Genomic DNA, 17,488 nt, shown 5'->3' with positions numbered 1-17,488 from the left:
TGCAATGGATCGGGCCACGAGGCTCGTGCTTCATTTATCACGTGATAAAACTCAATACAGTGTAAAATTTTCCAGAATGCACTGGCACGTGAGAATTAGGTGTAATAAGGTTTACTGAGAATTTACAATCTGTACGCTTCGTCAACGAAATATTCTGAAATTGCCATCTTCATGGCGAAGGCCAAGGAGAATAAGAGCGTTCAAAACCGCATCATATACTCAAGAGCATCATATCTCTACCAAGCAGCTTCGTATCTTGCTCAGCAACAATCTCTAGTCAGGCAAGATGTTCTATCGAAATCCTCAACCTCAGGCCAGGGGCACAGTGCTTCGACGTCAACAAAGAACGAACAAAAGGCCTTGCAAAACCTGTCTCGTCAAGCCGTGACAGACTTACGAGCTGTGACACAGAAAACACAGATCCGACAAAGCCCGGCTATGAAACAAGCCATATGCAAGTTTTGCGACACTCTGCAGATCGAGGGTGATACTTGCACATCAACCGTGGAGAATGCTAGCAAAGGAGGCAGAAAACCATGGGCCGATGTTTTGACTATCAAGTGCAGGACGTGCGGCAACGTAAAGAGATACCCTGTCAGTGCGCCGAGACAGAAGCGGAAAGCTCTGCGCAACCAGGAACGACAAGAAGGTACAGAAGACAGCAGTAACAACGAGGCCAGGGGATGCAAATCTTCGATGGAGATGACGCCAAATGATACGCCATACCAGACACCGAGTCAGACACCAGGTCAAACTCCAGGACCCTGAGCTGGAAGTAAATAAAGTCTTATTGTTCAATCCCAGCAACGCATGATCAGCCTCCTGACCCTCAACACTGAAAGGTGCTGAATGAAAGGCACATGGTCCAAATGGTTCACAGGCCTTTACCCATGTTGGTATCGATGAAAATAACAGCATCATGCGGCTCTCCGAAGCTTTGTAATAGTAGGGATCAGATCTAGAGTGTCAAGGTATGTTGCAACATATCAGGAATCAGGACATGGTGTTTTACACCTAGTGGCTCAAGCCATTGCAAATGGAATGATGTTGGGAAGACAGAAGATCGAGAAAGACACCGCCTAGGCTCTATCCGCGCGTATTTCTGTTAATAAATATAAAACCAATATTCGTCTGGCATCAAATTTATGGTGGTTATTTTCCAGGCTGCCCAGCTTCTTTCACACTCTCCTCTCCTAATACCTTACTTGCTGCCATGAAACTGTCTGTTGTAAGCTATGGTATTCCTATGGAGGTATGGAAACTCCTGATGGTATCACTTACAGTCCGCCGTGCCAGCTGCCCAGTCCTCGCATTGCTTCCGCCTGAACGCTTGTCATGCGTAACAGGTTTTCTGTGTCGGAGAGATTTGATGATAGTTGAGCAAGTTGTGAGTTAAGTTGGGCCTATTACAAGCACGGAGATGTTAGAACAGCAGTTTTAGCACAAAGAAAGACTGTGAAACTCGAGTACGGTATTTCTTATGATATAACAACAAACAAGAGAGTCCAAAACGAGGCTTTGAAGAACTCACAAGTTGTCTGGCCTTGACGGCGCCTCCACTGGCCACCATGCTCTGTCGTACGTGAGCTCCGGTCACGTTGCGCGTGGCCATGTTGATGTTTTGCAGATGGTTTTCAATGAATGATGGGAAAAGGTGACAGAATGGACTGGCGCACTTCTAATCGAGTGTTCGTTAAGATTAGTGAACCGCCTGGAAGTATGTACGGCGTCAAATTGATGTGATCGAGGATCGGAATCGTATACGAATTATGCTTCAGATTTTGTGCGTTGGAATTCTGAGAGCTACAAAAGCTGCAAACAACTTGGAATGTTGGTATTGATGGTGGTTTGTTTACATACAGGCGGGGCCATTTGAATGAGTTGACAGACCCGTACACTTGACAATCTCATTGGCTCAATCACAGAATCCTATAGTTGCCTTAACAATCAGAAAGTCAAGGCTTTAGCTTCTCTAACAAATCAAGAATATGGCATGGCTTTCTTGTGAAGAATCAAATCATGCCATGTTGTATAGACCTGTTTTCATGGGTAAAAACATGATGCATACCGCCTCTATGTGCTGGTTAGCATAAGCCGATTCGGATGATTGCTTCCCGAATCTGGTAATCCCCAGCACCACCTCCAAAGAACCAGCAGTCAGCCTTGGGTCTAACCGACCAGCCAGTTGAATAATGACAACGGCCGATCGGTGACTTCAGACCATCACTCAACCAAGTTATGATGTTAAGTAAACCAATCCACCTTGACGCAAAGGCACATCGTGTGTGCACGCATATTCTCTTGTCTTGGCAACTTGCAGTAACAAACAAGTTACCATTAAATACAAACGGCCCACTAATTTCGACTTAAGAATGAAGATAAGATGCCAGGTCACTCTTTGCTTCAAGACCTCTGTGGTTTTTGCAAGAACTGATAGCATTCCTGGGACTTCACTCCTGTCATGGCCACAATTGTACAAGAAGAAAGCTCAGGAAGAAGCCCAGAAGAATGATAAGTCGCAGAACAACAGGTCCCAAGAGCGCCCTCTATACCTGGGCAGAATGATGTCACCTGGACCATGCGGCTTCTTCGATTCAGGAGTAACAGCCTGCCCAGACATATTTCACCAGTAAAGTGTTCAGCCCAGCTTGGCCCAGACAGGAAGGATTTGAATCCAGGACCAACACGTCGCTCAGCCTTCCAAGACATCAAATCAGCCCTAAGGATATTTTGATGCCAAGCATTGGCATTGAATATCCTCTTGGGGGCACAAACTGATGTCGATCATAATGCTGGATATTGTCTATATAACAAGGCTTCAAGTACCCCGTAGAGATATGTGATTAGTTCATGCGTGTCGTATCTCTATTGTACTTCTATTCGTAATCCACCATGAAGACAGCTATCTCACTGACAGCTCTGGCCTCCTCAGCTGTCGCGTTTCGTGGTCATAACGGCATTGGCGTACCACCTGGTGCGAACCTCACCACCAACAAATGGCAAGCTCGCTTTGAAGATGCCAATGCAACAGGAACATATTACTTCAATGCCTATGATGTATCGGATAATTTCCCGCCCAATAAAACTGCCAGCGGCTGGTCGGCCACCATTCGAGTGGCTAACATCACCGACGACCCAGACCCAGAGAGCATTCCATATCCAGGTACCGACATCAGCATCAAAGCTCCAGACGGGATGAAGTTGCCAGAGTCCAACTCTACCGGTTGGCAGGCCTGTGCGACTTTCTGGCCTCCTGGGCTCCTCACTTCTGGAGCAACAGGCGATGCTCAACATGACGATGGAGACTGTAGTTCTTTTCTTTCTGAAGAATGCATTGAGTCCATCAGGGATTCTGCAAACATCTATATCAATAATAGACAGAAATGTGGAACCGTCCCCAGTGTCCCTTCTGAATGTAAGAAGTGGTATGGAGGGTCGGGCACCACAGGTAGCGGCAGCAGTAAGTCTATCTTTTCAGCTTTATCTGTCTCTCTTCTTTCTTTTGGAAACAAAGTCCTGACCCTGATATAGTTGGGAACTTCAGTAGTCAGTTCAACGGCAGCACCCTTTTCTCCACTCGTCCGCAGCTCATAGGATCAAGCAATGTTGCGAAGACCGAGGAGGAGGCTTACGAAGAAGCTGTTCGTGGTGTTTGGACTGTCATAATCAACTGGGGTCGCCGTTCGCCGCTGTATTATGACCTGGGTGATGTCTTGCAGCCCACGGTGTTGTGCTTGCGTGCGAGGAATATCACGGAAGGAAGTGAAGATCCCAATGCTGGCACGAGAACAGCAACCTACGCACCTATGGCGTTATCCATATCTATTCTAGCTACAATTGTGTTGACGTATTAGGCCTTGTTGATATAATAAGCCGTCGTCTACAATGATCAATTATGATTATACCATACACTTTCTCATACACACATTTACCTTGACCACAGCCAGTTCCCATGAATGCTAGAAATTGTCAAGACTGATTATGTTTGGACGAGGAGTATCTGTTGGGATTTAACGAAGAATAAAGTATCACAGGCTTCAGGCGAAATCTGCTTGGTTGCAATGCTTCTGATTAAATACCTCTTGACATTCGGATACATTGCTAACCGTTCCGGAGCAGGCATATGATACTTCAAAACGGGATTTGTAGACTTCGGGTGTAGAACTTCTTTCAATGTATTTCATCAGTGCCTACTACTGTTTCGTATCTATGTATGTTTCCAACAGAAACTCTCGAGGCTCGTGGACAAGTTTCCTACCCACATCCCATGACTTCTCGCAATGAACAGATTAACCAGAAAAAGAAACAGCCATCCGTCTAATGTACTTATGCAAACCCATCAAGAAAACAATGGCTCGTAGTCCCTCCCTGTTTGCTACCTCCACCCAACTTTTTTCGTGACATTTCCATGCAAACATCTGGGAGGGCACTTCAACAACCAAGAAAAACAAAGGCATGCTCAGCGTCTGCAATGCCTTCGCTTTGTCCATTTACCACCAGCCCTTCAAATTACTTTTTCCCAAATCGTCCTCGCAAAGATGGGTGTCGGTCCTCGTTGGGATCCCAATCCATTGGCACAAGCTTGCCTCAACAGGGCTTGCAACAACGGACGGTTGATTATATGCTGAAAAGCACCAGAACGTGATCCATGATTCCAATGCGGTATTACCAAAGACAGGCTATTCTGTTTGATCGTTCAATGTGTATGTACGGAATGTGTTAGGAACGGAATAATTAATAAAAAAAAGACATTGAGTCTGAAAATAGTCCAAAGTGACTGTGACTTTTGTCGTGTCGTTGCGTTTTTCTGATGGAGCTGGGGCGTATAATAGAAACAAAAAGAAAAAGGGGTCGTCTTCGCCGAGCGGCGTGTCGTATAGTTGTTCAAGCCAGATGAATAAATGTAGTACAAATGGCCTCAACAGGTCCAACGAGTAAACCAATGAATGCATGGTCCTCTGTTGGCGGCATAAAAAGCATAACCGGAACTCCGTAACTGCGAAAATCAGAACCTCGAAGCCTCATTCGCCCAACATTGGGCAACAGCTTCCCCGACATCACCGCCGCAAGGCGTATCCTAACGCACACCGATCGGGGGTCGTGGGGGCAAGCTGCCCTGGCTGCTATTTGCAGACTGTTCGGAGTCAAATTCACCACTGCCCGCGCTGGCGCTCGCACTACCCGTCAGACTGCGAACATTCCTAGGCTTAGTTTGATGGAGGGCGCTCACCCCTATATGTTGTTCAACTTGTTGTGGTGCTACTGAGTTTCCTTGCCCGGGTGGATGTCGGGGGACAGGTTGGCGCATACCATCAGGGGGTGATGGCCGTCCGTTCATACCGGGGGGAGGACCATAGCCACCTGGTGGCGATCCTCGGCGGCTGCCGCCACGCATCGATGGAGGGTATGGCTGCCCAGGAGATTGACTTGCGCGTCGAGGGAATGCACCATTCATCCCGGGAGGTCCTCCGGGACCCGGGCCGTACTGCATGTCGTCTAGCCTTGAGGCTGTCAGCGAATTTGCTCGAGAGCCTGCATTCATTGCTCCACGATCGACTGATCCGTATCGATCCGAGGAGCAGCTCATGAGAGGATCTTCAAGAATGTTCTCGGTTGTCATAGAGCTATGGCCGCCAACCTGACTGGATCGATTGCGTCCAAAGTTGGGTCTGAACCGACCACCTCTGGTGGGAGGTGGCATGTCATCAGGGTTGCGGCGGAATTGACCAGGAGTAGGTCCTGGTGCCTTTCGGTTCTTTCTTGATGTTACACTCATCATGTCAAAATTGTCTGGATCGATCATAGGAGCGGCAGCGTTAGCCGTGGGGTCAAAGTAATCATCGTCGTCGTCATCATCCTCGTCAAACACCTGCTTGCTGTTGCGCATAGGATGAGGACCACGGCGAGGACCGGGGCCGGATGGGGGGCCGGATGGAGGTGGTCCACGACGCATTCGCATTTCCTGCTCGCGCAGAGCCATTTCTCGCTGCCGTAAAGCCATTTCTCGCTCCCTAATGTTGATATCTGAGGGATCTCCGGTGACGGATGGTTCAGAGCCTTCAGGAATATCGTCATAAAGTACTAGGTGAGAGAACTCCTCCAAGTTGGTCTCTTCCAGTGAGCCTCTCCTGGAAGGCTGACGCGATCCACCGCCATTAATAGAAGGAGGGCCTCGGCCATAGCCATTGGGTGGTCCGCCATTCATAGGTGGCGGACCACGGCGCATACCACCTTGGCTAAAATTTGACGAGTTTCGAGGTCTGGGCTGACGAGGTGGCATTCCGTTGCCGTTAGGCATTCCGTTCATCATAGGGCGGTGGCTGTTCTGAGAGGGCATTCGGGGAACTGTCTGCGCTGAGGGGGACGCGGGCGGCATTATATTCGCGTTCGGGTCGCCAGGCTTGGGTCTATTGCGGTTGACAAGGTTGAGATTATGGAGAATTGAATAAAGGGTCTCAATCCGAGGGAGTGTAATGTTCGAGTCTCTGGCCAACTTGATAGGCGAGCCTAAGTAAGTCTCAACTTCCATCGGTCTTCGAGCAACGTAGTCTTGCCACATAATGCTCTCCCCCGAAGTCTTGGTCATCTCATCCATCGTCTTCTGCTTGAAGTCGGGTTCAAATTTACAACCGCTGGCGTTGGCTAGACGAAGCAGCTCATCAATGACGTCCGACACCATGTCCTTAACACCAACCTTTTCCAAAAGCAGGGCATGATTGGGCGTCTCAAAGATAACACTAATGGGATGGAAGGCGATAGGTCTGTACTTCAAATTAGCTAGGCTCCATTCCATGATGCAAAACACATACCCTATGACTCTTTCGTATTGTTGTTGACGGATGTTTGGTGAGACCTTGCACTCTACTTGGCCGGAGCTAAGTGTCATCGCTAAGGCTTGAGCCATATCCTCCTGTATAGTTTTTGGAATGTTGTTGGGGGTAGTAGCTGGACCGATCCAGATATCGGTTGGGCCCTTGTGTTCGAATTCACTCTGGCCGAGTTGTGTAAGTTCGGCACCTGAGACGAGTGACAGGACTACATTGGTAGGAAATCTCTCCTCCAAAGCAGCTTCGACACCGAGTGTGTGTGTTGTGTTAACGAGAATGCATGTATGTTGAGGAGTCACGACCGAGTCGATAACGGAGGCCAGGTCGTATACGTCAGGCAAAGCCTTCACGCAAAGTACTACATAGTCGAAGGGACCGTCTCGTGCGCTGGCGGCATCTTCGGGATTTCGAACAACTGCGATTGACATGTTAACATGCTGAAAAGAAGCCCGGTAGCAGGGGAAGACATACCATGCCGAGGCTTGAATCTTTCGTTGCCAAATGTTGGGGACCTTGAGACTTCAATTAGCATGTGGTCGAAAGTTGAATCAGTCCTGATTCACTTACTTGAACGAGATTCCGTATTGTGCCACATGGTCGTAGCCAGATTTCCAAACGAGTGTCACATCACACGCATTGGTGGCCTGAAGTCTCCATGACAAGAACGCTGAAACTGGGTTTCCTCCCACTGAACAAACAGACATTAGCTCGTGGTTCGCCATGATGGGTAGTAAAGGCGGGTCGCTAAACGAACAACCGTCCTGACGGTTGCCGTGAGATTATGAAGTCAAACGAGTGAATAGAGAACAAGGAGGATAGGAAAGATGGCAAGAGGTGGTGTTGAACTAATGAAGGAATGGTAGGCCAGCTGGTTTCTGCGTGAACTAGCCCTAGATTTGAAGGGAGAATTGTAAGAAAAGAAACGACAAACCTGATAGAATCTTGAGCCGGGGCGATACAGGCGCCATAGTGTCTGGCGGGTCCTGATGTGGAATAGTGGCCTAGGCCAGTGAGAGTGTAGCGGAGCGGTTTCTAACAACGGACCCGTAGCCTCGGGGCGTATATTGGGTACCACGACACAACGCAATGAGATCCGGAGTACCTCCCTAGTGGATGGCAGGGTATGGATAAGCTTCTAGTGACGATGATTGCCGTTTTCTGAGGGTGATAATGTGAGCGACGAGAATGATACGAGAATCCAAGGCGATAGTCCAGCTGAAGTGTGCATATAGCGGCTCGGAAGAGGGAGATTGTCGAATAGGAATTGTGCCAGGAAGGCGTCGCAGGTGAGAGATGAAGGCGGCAGAAGTGACAGCCAGCGGTAGAACGAGCGACGGGGTCAGAATCGTGGCGTAACCGGCAGGATGGCGTGCCAGGGGTGTTCTGTGGTGTTGTTTCGTGCGTCAATTCGCGATAGGTAACGAAACAACGAGAAGTTGACGGTCGGTAAGTAGTGAGTGTGACGAGTGGGACGAGAGCTGAGATGGTCTTGGTGGACGCTGCACCAAATGGGGGGTGGGAGATTATCTGGGGATTGTAGTCGGACAGATTATAGGAGCGAGAGTGGGTTGGTTAAGCTGAGAAGCTGCAACAAGAGAATTGGAGCTCGATCAAGCAGGCTTAGAAATCTCACAGCGGGCGCGGATCAAGTTGCGCGGACTTGGCTCTGGGTACTAGGTATCGGTGCGGGAATGGCGGGCCTCCGATTTCTCTTTCGCAGTCGTACTACAGGCGAAAGTCCAGGAAAGTGTACTGGACAGTCAGCTTCGGCTTGATGAAAAAGAGAGGGTCCCTCTCGGTTTCTGATCTGAGCAACAGTGCAGTGCGTGCGTGTTGGCTGGCTGTGTAAATGATGATATGGCCCGTGAATGATTGGGTCTCAATTTGGATTGAGGTGGCAGGGGGGTAAGGCGCCGCCGAGAAAGAAAAGGCGTAGTGCCTACCTGAAGTGTACTTGACGAGACAGTCACTGTAATCTCTCTGGGTACCGGGGGTATTCAAGAAACTATGCTATGCAATGCGATGCTCCGGGGAGGGGAGGCTAGGCAATCTTGACAAGAAGAAGGAAAGTTAGAGGCGTGTGGGAGAAAGGGAAAATGCGAGTGGACAAAGATAGGCCAACAAAGTAGGTACTAAGAGGACCAAGCTTGACAAGGGGTCGGTCTCAGCAACAAGCAATAAGTGCGTGCTGTACACACTATGTAGCGACAAGGTAGGTATGTGCAGAGAGGCTTAGATACAGGAAAAATAAGACAAGGGGACCCCGGCCTCGACGAGGTAGCGGCATGTGCGATTTGCGGGAGTGGCTCAGTCCGAAGGGGTGAAGATGGATATCATGAGCTGTCAGTGGTTGGGAGGATCAAATTAGATGACAGAGGATGGATGGGTGACGAAATGAGATGTGAGGAAGGATGTATACGATTGTGGTTGTGATTTTGTGAAGAAGGGGAAGAAGAAAAAGAAAAACCCAAAAATCAAGGCCACTCAAAGAAATGCAAACCCCGTATTTGATTCTGCTGTGGCCAGACAAATGCCAACAACAGACGAGACAAGGGATTGGTGATGAGCAATTAATAGAGGGGTGGGCTAGGTTGTGACTTGCGTGAAGGAAGGGATGGAGAATGGAGAATGGAGAATGGGATGATGGATAGACTTTCAAGTCATGATGAGCAGCAGATGCTGTCTGCATGCTACATAAACTCAATTAATACGAGCTTGTACCGCTTACCAGCCTCGGACAGTCCATAGTAAAAAAAAATTAATAAAAAAAATTTGACCAAACTTACAAGTTCTGATTGATGCTTTCCTTGTTCTCGCAGTAGTTCAGTGATCCCCTTCAATTGGATTGTTTCTTCACCCAACAATAAAAAATAAGATAAAAACCAGTGGCGTGAAAGCTGTGACGAATGCTGACGAGGACGGGGACACAGAAGGCCTATGTTCGTTTCGAGACTTGCTGTTAGTCCACGGAGCCCCGTAGCATGGATTAGTACTGTATGTACCAATACTGTACTGTACAGATACCCCGGCGAGGATGGATCGGTTGGTGCGAACTGCGGGCGGAGCGGGCGGATGTGAGGGACCCAATGAGTCAAGTGTTCGTTCCCACAACCTAGAGAATGTACGCGAGCTTAAGCTTGATAAAAGATTATACAGACCGAAATGCTGTTGAGGCTTGAAGGAAAGGATCTGTCGATATTCAAACAAGTCAATGTCAGGCTGTCTTGGTATGCAGTTGTTTCGTTCGTCCGAAACAGGCGCCTGTCTGTCGATTACGGTTCGAGATTAATTAATCAATCGCTTCAAACGTCTAGAATGACCCGAAGTTTGAGAATGATGACTTGATCTTGGTTGTCGTTATTGTCGTTATTCTTATTTTCGAACAGCTTGATCGTTTTGTTTCGCTGTCCGCCTTGGTTTCGTTTCGGTCGAGTTCACTTCGTCTTTTGCGTTTCGTCCGGACTCCGCTCTCGATTTCTTTTCCACATGTGACTGTGATAGGTAGGTATTGATTACTTCCCCAGACGCCACCACACTGCCCGAAATATCCAAAGAAGGAAAAAGGACGTCAAGCTGCGAGTGATCGGTCGTTGATGCAGCAAAATTGAAGTCTACAGAATTTTATTTTTTTTTAAAAAAAAAGTCAAAAAAAAAGAGCGAGGGAGGAGAGGAGAAATTGCTGTTCAGTCAAGGGAGAAGGAAACAAGGGGAATCAATGAGGCACGGTCTATCCGTACATACGAACACTCTACCACCTAATGGATACGAAGCAAACCCCAGAAGCGAGAGGCTTCCAACAGTAAATCAATGTCACCCTGACTCGATTGCTCAGCCCAAACTCAAACCCAAACCCAAACGGCCTCCTCTCGACTGCCTGTCCAGAGCCGTAGGGCCCTCACCATCCACACACACAAAGGGAGACCAGATTTGCTATCGTGATCCCCACAAGCAACATCCCGTTCTCACGTCCACATGCGGCACAGGGCTGCGCTGTTGGAGGAGTAAACTACAGTACAACACGCCAATGTAACGGGTAAAATGATGTGATGTCGCCATCCGAAGATTCTGTGTTGAAAAATTAACCAACATGCAGATAACCAGCCTCTGAAACTCCTCAACAATGTCCTGTCCCTGTCCTAATCTCGAATAGGATTCTCTGCTATTACGACTACTTTTGTCTTGCTGACATGGATGCATCAACAACGGAGATTTTGCTATAATACAACTAATAGCGATTGCATATGTGTGTGTACACACAGTTTGGACGACATTTCAATCGGTTTTCGACATGGGTGCCTGTATCCAAATTCGTCACAAGTCACCTATAGTAGCATCGCATTATTATCAAGAAAGCGAAGCGAGCACATGCCAAAGATAACATCCTTGACTTATCCGCTCTGGCCAAGATGCAGAGCGGCGACCAAAACCTCGTGTAGAGTTCAACGCCGTGGAGCATCGCACAGCACACGCAGGCATCCCACAATGCTGCGCCACGAAGAGGAGAACGCAGACGGATAACCCAAGACAGAAGAAGAACAACTGGCCAAGTATAATCAGTGGGTAAACGGAATAATTCCCACCCTCCACCAACCGGGGATTAAACGTCCTCCGCTTGCTTTGGGTTGTGCGGGCAAAGTGGTTTCTTATCTACTACCCTCTTCACATGAAAAGGGCTTTCATCAAGTACCGAGCGGCCTTTCACAGCCCTGACCGCTAGCGCAACTTGTCGAAGCTATACAGAGTCGAAGAGGACGGTATGCAAAACATTCATTTGGTGTTGAAACTTTGAAACAATTACCGACTATCAGTTGGCCTGGTGGGGGCCGTCGCGCCCTGTCCATTCCCGTCTCTTGGGCTCTATTTTAGAACCCCAACAGCCTCGCATTTGAGTTTACTGTTGTCCGCTTCGTTTCAACGGCCATTTCTTGATTGGGCTAGTAAGATGATAGCTTGTCAGCAAATAGGTAGGTAGTTGGCTTTTTTTTATCCATCTGAAAATGCTTCTCAACCCAGCACGCATAACGCAACACACTGCAAAGGTAGGGAGCTGGATGATCTACTTTTCCTGCTACTGCTGCTCCGTAGATACCTATAATAGCATCCAATCTCTACGACGGATAGATGGAAATCAAGATTCAGGCTGCTAGCTTCCGTCCATCGTTACACTCAAAAACCGGAATCAATATCCCCGTCTATACTATATGGCCTGAGTATAATTAAAGTTGCAGACTTTGACACTATTCTCGCCCGAAAGGCATAGCCATGCATGAAGGGCTACGGATATTACAGCATCGAATTTTCTCTTCTCCAGGCATATATGGGGCTTTGGCAGTAAATCTCATCCCCATCATACGGAGCACCGGTCCTGATACGCGTTTGCTCCGCTGCCATGGCACAATTGCCAGGGCTATCAGGGGGGTAAACTGGTATTCCCCCAACGCCAAACTGGATAGTGTGTGTCAGTTACTTGGCAGACTCGATTAATTAGCTTCCTTGACAGTTCACAATGTCACTGATGGAGCTTGTGGGATTTGTCAAAGTCACTGAATCGATCTCTCCGACTCAGAGCAGAGCAGCAGAATAGAATACGGAAGAGCCTGATGAGAGACTAAAGAGACAACAGTAAAGTATGTACTGACCATGTACCTTTGAGGTACTTACTGACTAGATCGATCGTGGATCCTGGACATATCCCCTGTCTTGTCGTGCTGTACCTTGCAGGATAAACCCACATTCCGTCACCACCCACTACTAGATAGATAGTTAGTTACGAGTACGCGTCTTTCAGTGTGGTCCAAATATGTATGGACGCGTACCTACTGGTAAAGAAGGAGTAGAACAAGCTTTTTTGTTGTTGTTTATGTTCCATCCCACACTTCGCCCTACCTGCAAACCCCTATTTCCTTGCAGTGAGTCCTAATCTCTTGACTTAGGAGCATTCTGTTTAATTATGATAGCTGTAAGGTGAGCTTTCGTCTTCCGGATGGTCCGGCAGTAGTTTCTGTCCAACGGCGCAGTCAATGACGTAGGGCCAGACAGATCCAAACTTCTTTGGACAATTTTGGCAGGACGATGAAATGGACATGGGACGAGTTTCGATTCTGGCCAGCTAAAAGAGCCAGGGTCAGGGATAAGGACCGAGTATTGGCGTTTTTCCAACGTGGGCGATGCCCACGAAACCACTCCTATTTTAGTGAGCGAGGCTCAACGCTGAGCCCAATGAGGCTACACTGCAAAACTATACTTCCATGCCCCGGGATAGACCGTTCAAGCTAGCCGTCCTTAGGCGTTGCTTGATCCGCTCTGATCCGACCAGTCACGTTGCTTTCTCTCTTTCACATCGTCGATCTGCCGACCTTGCTCTATTGTCTGCTGCTGGCTGCCGGCCCTGCTGTAATAATTGAAGCTATCGACTGGCTGCAGAATGCACTGCAATGCACTGTAGCACGCTTCACTACTGCTCCATATGTGCAGCGAAAATGAACGACCGGTGATGAGCTGGTCAGCATCACCAATATCACATCTACACCGAAACTTGGCAGAGTAGCCATTGTCATAAGTATTGGTATTTTAGGCAGTCACTCTCAATCCTTGAAAGGAATGAATCAAAAACCCTCGTCTCCCTGTGTTGATGGACCCATCCTTTCGGGTCGGGTCTGGTTCCACCGGAGACCGGGTAGGCTTGGGCCTGTCTATGTCTGTGTCTACCTAGGTGTTCACAAATCCTTCTCACACTTATTTATCTGCCGCTGCTCATTCATGTATCACAAATTTACCTGAAGCTCGACGCATTACGTGACATGTCTGTTTCCTGTTTCTTCCCGCTGTGTCCACTTCACGGCTGAACAGATAAAGTGAGGCTGAGATATCAGGACTTTCTGTCGCCCAGACCAAGGGTCTCCGAGAGCTCTCCAATCACACATGCGCTCAGCTTTGAGCAGCTGCAGTCGTTGACGATCAGCCCATCAATATGTGAACATGCCAGTCAATAAACAGGTGAGAATCTGGCAAAGGGGCCTTACCAGATCTCCCCTACTCCCGCCATGATCTTGAACCACCTACGGGTCACCGTTGTTTAGTATGATCTACAAGAGATGCGCACCCATCGCTTTATCCTCGCTTAGGCGTCGCTTAAATCGTTTGGTGTCGGAAACACAGATACCCTCGACGCTATTGGTTATCATCCCATCCGTCGACTCACATTTTCCATGTTCGTCCTCGGCAATAAAATGATGATTATTTCATGCTCGGTCATTTGGTGCAGTGGCTGGTATTCGAGTATGGGTTTTGGCGGGCCTTTATCTCCGAGAATTATATTCGTTCTTATCCTCTCTTCCGTCCATACATGTGCACAAGGCTGAACCGCATTGGGCTTGACTCTTCAAGACAATGATCATCCTGTCTGAGCTGAAAATAAAAACAAAAAACGGCCGTGGCCTGAACCACGTTACGCTGGACCCAGTAGTTAAGTAATATGGGGCGCGTGCTAAATTTGACATCACAGGGGGATCTTCAATCCAGGTACCCAAGCGGGTCTCTCCATGGGAGTTCTAGAATATTGCATGTGCCCGTCGGGCGTCAGCACATCATGATATGAACGGGCTGTACGGAGTACATAATTCGTACCTCATCACCCACCTCCAGTCCAAATCAGTACCTACGGATACTCCGGCGCTGATCATGCATGTCTTAGTTGTTTTCCACGTATCCCTGCGACAACGGGATACTAACCCGCGATATGTTCTTATGTCTAATTAGAACACCATGACAGAGCAAGTGGTTTAATGAGACTTGTAGAGATCGACATGTCCAGGGATCGTAGAATTAGGAGAGAGGGGCCCATTTGGTAATCAATGTCACTGAAGTACACACGTTAACATGATATGACTTCGCATACTATCAATCTGCTCACGTGTAGGTGCTTTTCATAAGATTAATGTTCAATAACACATTGCGACTGGCTACCGTATCGTAACTTCAGCACTGTGCCGAGATAATGACATTCTCTCAACCATACATATAATTAGTTACGGTTGAAATAATTGTATTGTTTTTGCACCAAAGTCGTGGAAACACAAGTGTTTGCTTTGTACAGGGTAGACGCATAACGATAGGAGACAGTCAGCAGAGACATTAGAAATTATCTGATGTCATGTAGCAAGATTCAAGACAAAAGAACGTATGGTCATAGGACTCGATTTTACAATGCCATTTTTGGCATACTATCAATGTCTAGTTTGTCTAAGCCGTGTCTCTCAAGAAGTCTCTGCTAAGCATTTGAGAGAGACAAGCTTACTATTATCTGTGTTCACCATCATACCGTAGAAACTTAAATTGAGACTTTTAAGAGACTCAATCTATTTTGCATTCTTTAGTATAGATTATCGCCTATGACGAAACGCAACGGCTCATGGTGTAGGTCATGTAGTTGTGTTGGGTAGTTACCAAAGACCCAAACCTAGTTAGTCAAAGAGAATAAAGGAATGAAGGGGATGCTTTATCAGCACATGTAGAGTACAGCATCAACACAACAGTGGGAATATACGTGTAGAGAGCACCGGAACTAGACTGTTGTACAAAGTTTGAATAGTTGGAGGTCCGCTTGTGCATATGCTTCACAACGTGGCAAGCGGTCAGCTGCATATCCGATAATGCATGTAACAGACTACTGCCGCGTTCCGAAATCTAATGCAAAATTAACTTCTAACGGGTTGATCGGGGCTGGAGATGTCCAGGACTGTCTAGGATAGGGTATCTTCTGAAGGTACAAGAGTTCAGCAAGGAAACCTGTCGACTTTGATCCTGAGCTGCATTTACAAGTTGCCATGGGTCCCATGACATCCAGTAGATAACACGAACTATACAACAATGAATATAGGTCAAGCCCGATAACTACCGATATAGACTGAGCACCAAGTCTACACCGTTTTGAGTCTGCAATTGATGTAACACAGCTTAGTCCTGCGGTGATATATGCAGGAGAAAATCACTGGAGAGTGAAAGAACCCGTTTGAATCATTACTGCACTGCAATAAATAAAGTCGTGTCACAAGTCGGAGTGTGTGTTGATGCATCCTGGCGTCGAGCACATATTGGCGGATGTTCATTTGGGTGATTTGTGGATGTACTCGAGAGTTCCTTTTGCATGGGACATATGGAACTGTTCTTATCTCAGTGTCACGCCAGAAACTAGGTGGTCACTAGACTGGGCCATAGAACTGTGCTGTGAGAGAGGTTTAATTGTATGCTAGCTTGGTGTGTTGTTGTATTAAGTGGGAGATCTTCTTGCTGAGTGACGTGGATGTGAGCCACGTATTGCGAGTAACTGTGAAAGAAAACGAGTACCCCTATAGCTTCAGTTCTTGCCTTGCAGCTACTCTGTCCCAGCTAGTCTTCCTCTGGGACTGTTGATAGAGCAATGATGCTGAACTCTAGGTTGCCGTCGGCAACTTTGGTGTATCTCTTGACTGTAGCCTCCAGTGCCTGATCACTGAGGAGGTCATTTCCCTCGTCCAAGATGCCACAATCGACTGGTTCACCCCAACCCCCCTCTAGATCATAGAGATGACCGTCTGAACCTTTGACAAAGCTGATGAAATGATACCCGACAGGTTCCTGGCTGGTAGGCGCTGCGGAATCTCCCGTTACGGCTGCGTCCATATGGGCCTTTTCCAGTTCGACCGAATTGTAGAGGAAGTTGGCACGCGCAAGGGGTTTGAGATCCTGTGTTTCCTTGACGATCTTATCGAGGAGCGAGTCTGGGCTGATGAAATCCTTGGCTGTACCGTTACTTACACTATGCAAGAGGGCGATGAGGCCGCAGGCGTGTCCGATGGTCTGTCTATACCACATGACTGGTTCATCTGGACCAGAACCGTTGTACGTCAACTCCTTTGAACCAGGATCACTTTCTCGAACGTGAGCCCACATAGGAGCAGGAGTGATGAATATGAGGGCGTGGACGGGGCGAGGAATCATGGACAGCAACCCAGGCTCGTCGACGCTGTATACATCGTAGAAACCGAGCTTCTTCGAGACGCCGAGGTTGTGAATGAGTCTGGTGAACACTTCTGGGTTGTTCTCGAGCGGGATGAATGTTTTCGTCCCATCCTTGCGGAAAGTTACTCCTGGCGTAGTCGACATGATGATGACGGTGGTTGATGATCTCCAAACCGTAGTGAGAGGCGTGGAATGTTTCTTTACCCCGCGCTTGATGTTCACTGATTCCCAAGAACTTTGTTGGTTGGAGTCAAAAGCAACAATCCAGAGTAAGTACCTAGGGAGGCTCTTTAGTTTAGTCATGTTAGGCAGGCAACACTTGTTGCGTCACCTCCACACATGTCATAAAAGATACATGTTTGTAGGCACGCATTCTCATCGAACTAGCTACAGCTTACAAACTGATATTTGCGAATCAATTAAACGCGTTGCAATCAACAAAATTCCACAGATATTGACATGATCAATGCCATCGAAGGGTGTCTGAGTAGTGCAGCCTGGTTGCTCTTACTGTGAAGTTGCTATCATGTTCCTGAAGAACAAATTGTGTGTATTTATCCAGTCATCGTGAGAGCCTCACATTCTGTACTGACATTTGACTTCTGACAATACTTAAAGTTAGAGGGTTACTATTGATGGAGAGTAACAGCTTGTCAGCGATA

General features: G+C 47.7%; 4 protein-coding genes across 4 annotated transcripts; 2 read left to right on the top strand and 2 right to left on the bottom strand.

Moving 5' to 3' along the window:
* Positions 1 to 171: 171 nt before the first annotated feature.
* On the top strand, positions 172 to 768 carry FGSG_08664 (uncharacterized protein; the record flags this gene model as incomplete). Its single annotated transcript, XM_011321774.1, has 1 exon — positions 172 to 768. The coding sequence occupies one exon, from the start codon at positions 172 to 174 to the stop codon at positions 766 to 768; it is 597 nt and encodes a 198-aa protein (XP_011320076.1).
* A 2,124-nt stretch (positions 769 to 2,892) lies between these two features.
* FGSG_08666 (uncharacterized protein) lies at positions 2,893 to 3,854 on the top strand (the record flags this gene model as incomplete). The annotated part of the gene is made up of 2 exons (XM_011321773.1): positions 2,893 to 3,460; positions 3,532 to 3,854. The coding sequence occupies 2 exons, from the start codon at positions 2,893 to 2,895 to the stop codon at positions 3,852 to 3,854; spliced, it is 891 nt and encodes a 296-aa protein (XP_011320075.1).
* A 1,223-nt stretch (positions 3,855 to 5,077) lies between these two features.
* FGSG_08667 (uncharacterized protein) lies at positions 5,078 to 7,549 on the bottom strand (the record flags this gene model as incomplete). Its single annotated transcript, XM_011321772.1, has 4 exons — positions 5,078 to 6,761; positions 6,810 to 7,242; positions 7,299 to 7,339; positions 7,395 to 7,549. 4 exons carry the CDS (start codon positions 7,547 to 7,549, stop codon positions 5,078 to 5,080), a joined length of 2,313 nt encoding a protein of 770 aa, XP_011320074.1.
* Positions 7,550 to 16,196: 8,647 nt separating this feature from the next.
* On the bottom strand, positions 16,197 to 16,970 carry FGSG_08668 (uncharacterized protein; the record flags this gene model as incomplete). Its single annotated transcript, XM_011321771.1, has 1 exon — positions 16,197 to 16,970. One exon carries the CDS (start codon positions 16,968 to 16,970, stop codon positions 16,215 to 16,217), a length of 756 nt encoding a protein of 251 aa, XP_011320073.1. The 3' UTR covers positions 16,197 to 16,214.
* Between the last annotated feature and the right edge of the window lie 518 nt (positions 16,971 to 17,488).

This window comes from Fusarium graminearum, chromosome 2, assembly GCF_000240135.3.
Source record: "Fusarium graminearum PH-1 chromosome 2, whole genome shotgun sequence".
In the NCBI taxonomy this organism is placed as follows: Eukaryota; Fungi; Ascomycota; class Sordariomycetes; order Hypocreales; family Nectriaceae; genus Fusarium; species Fusarium graminearum.
This window is presented reverse-complemented; position numbering and strand designations above follow the sequence as displayed.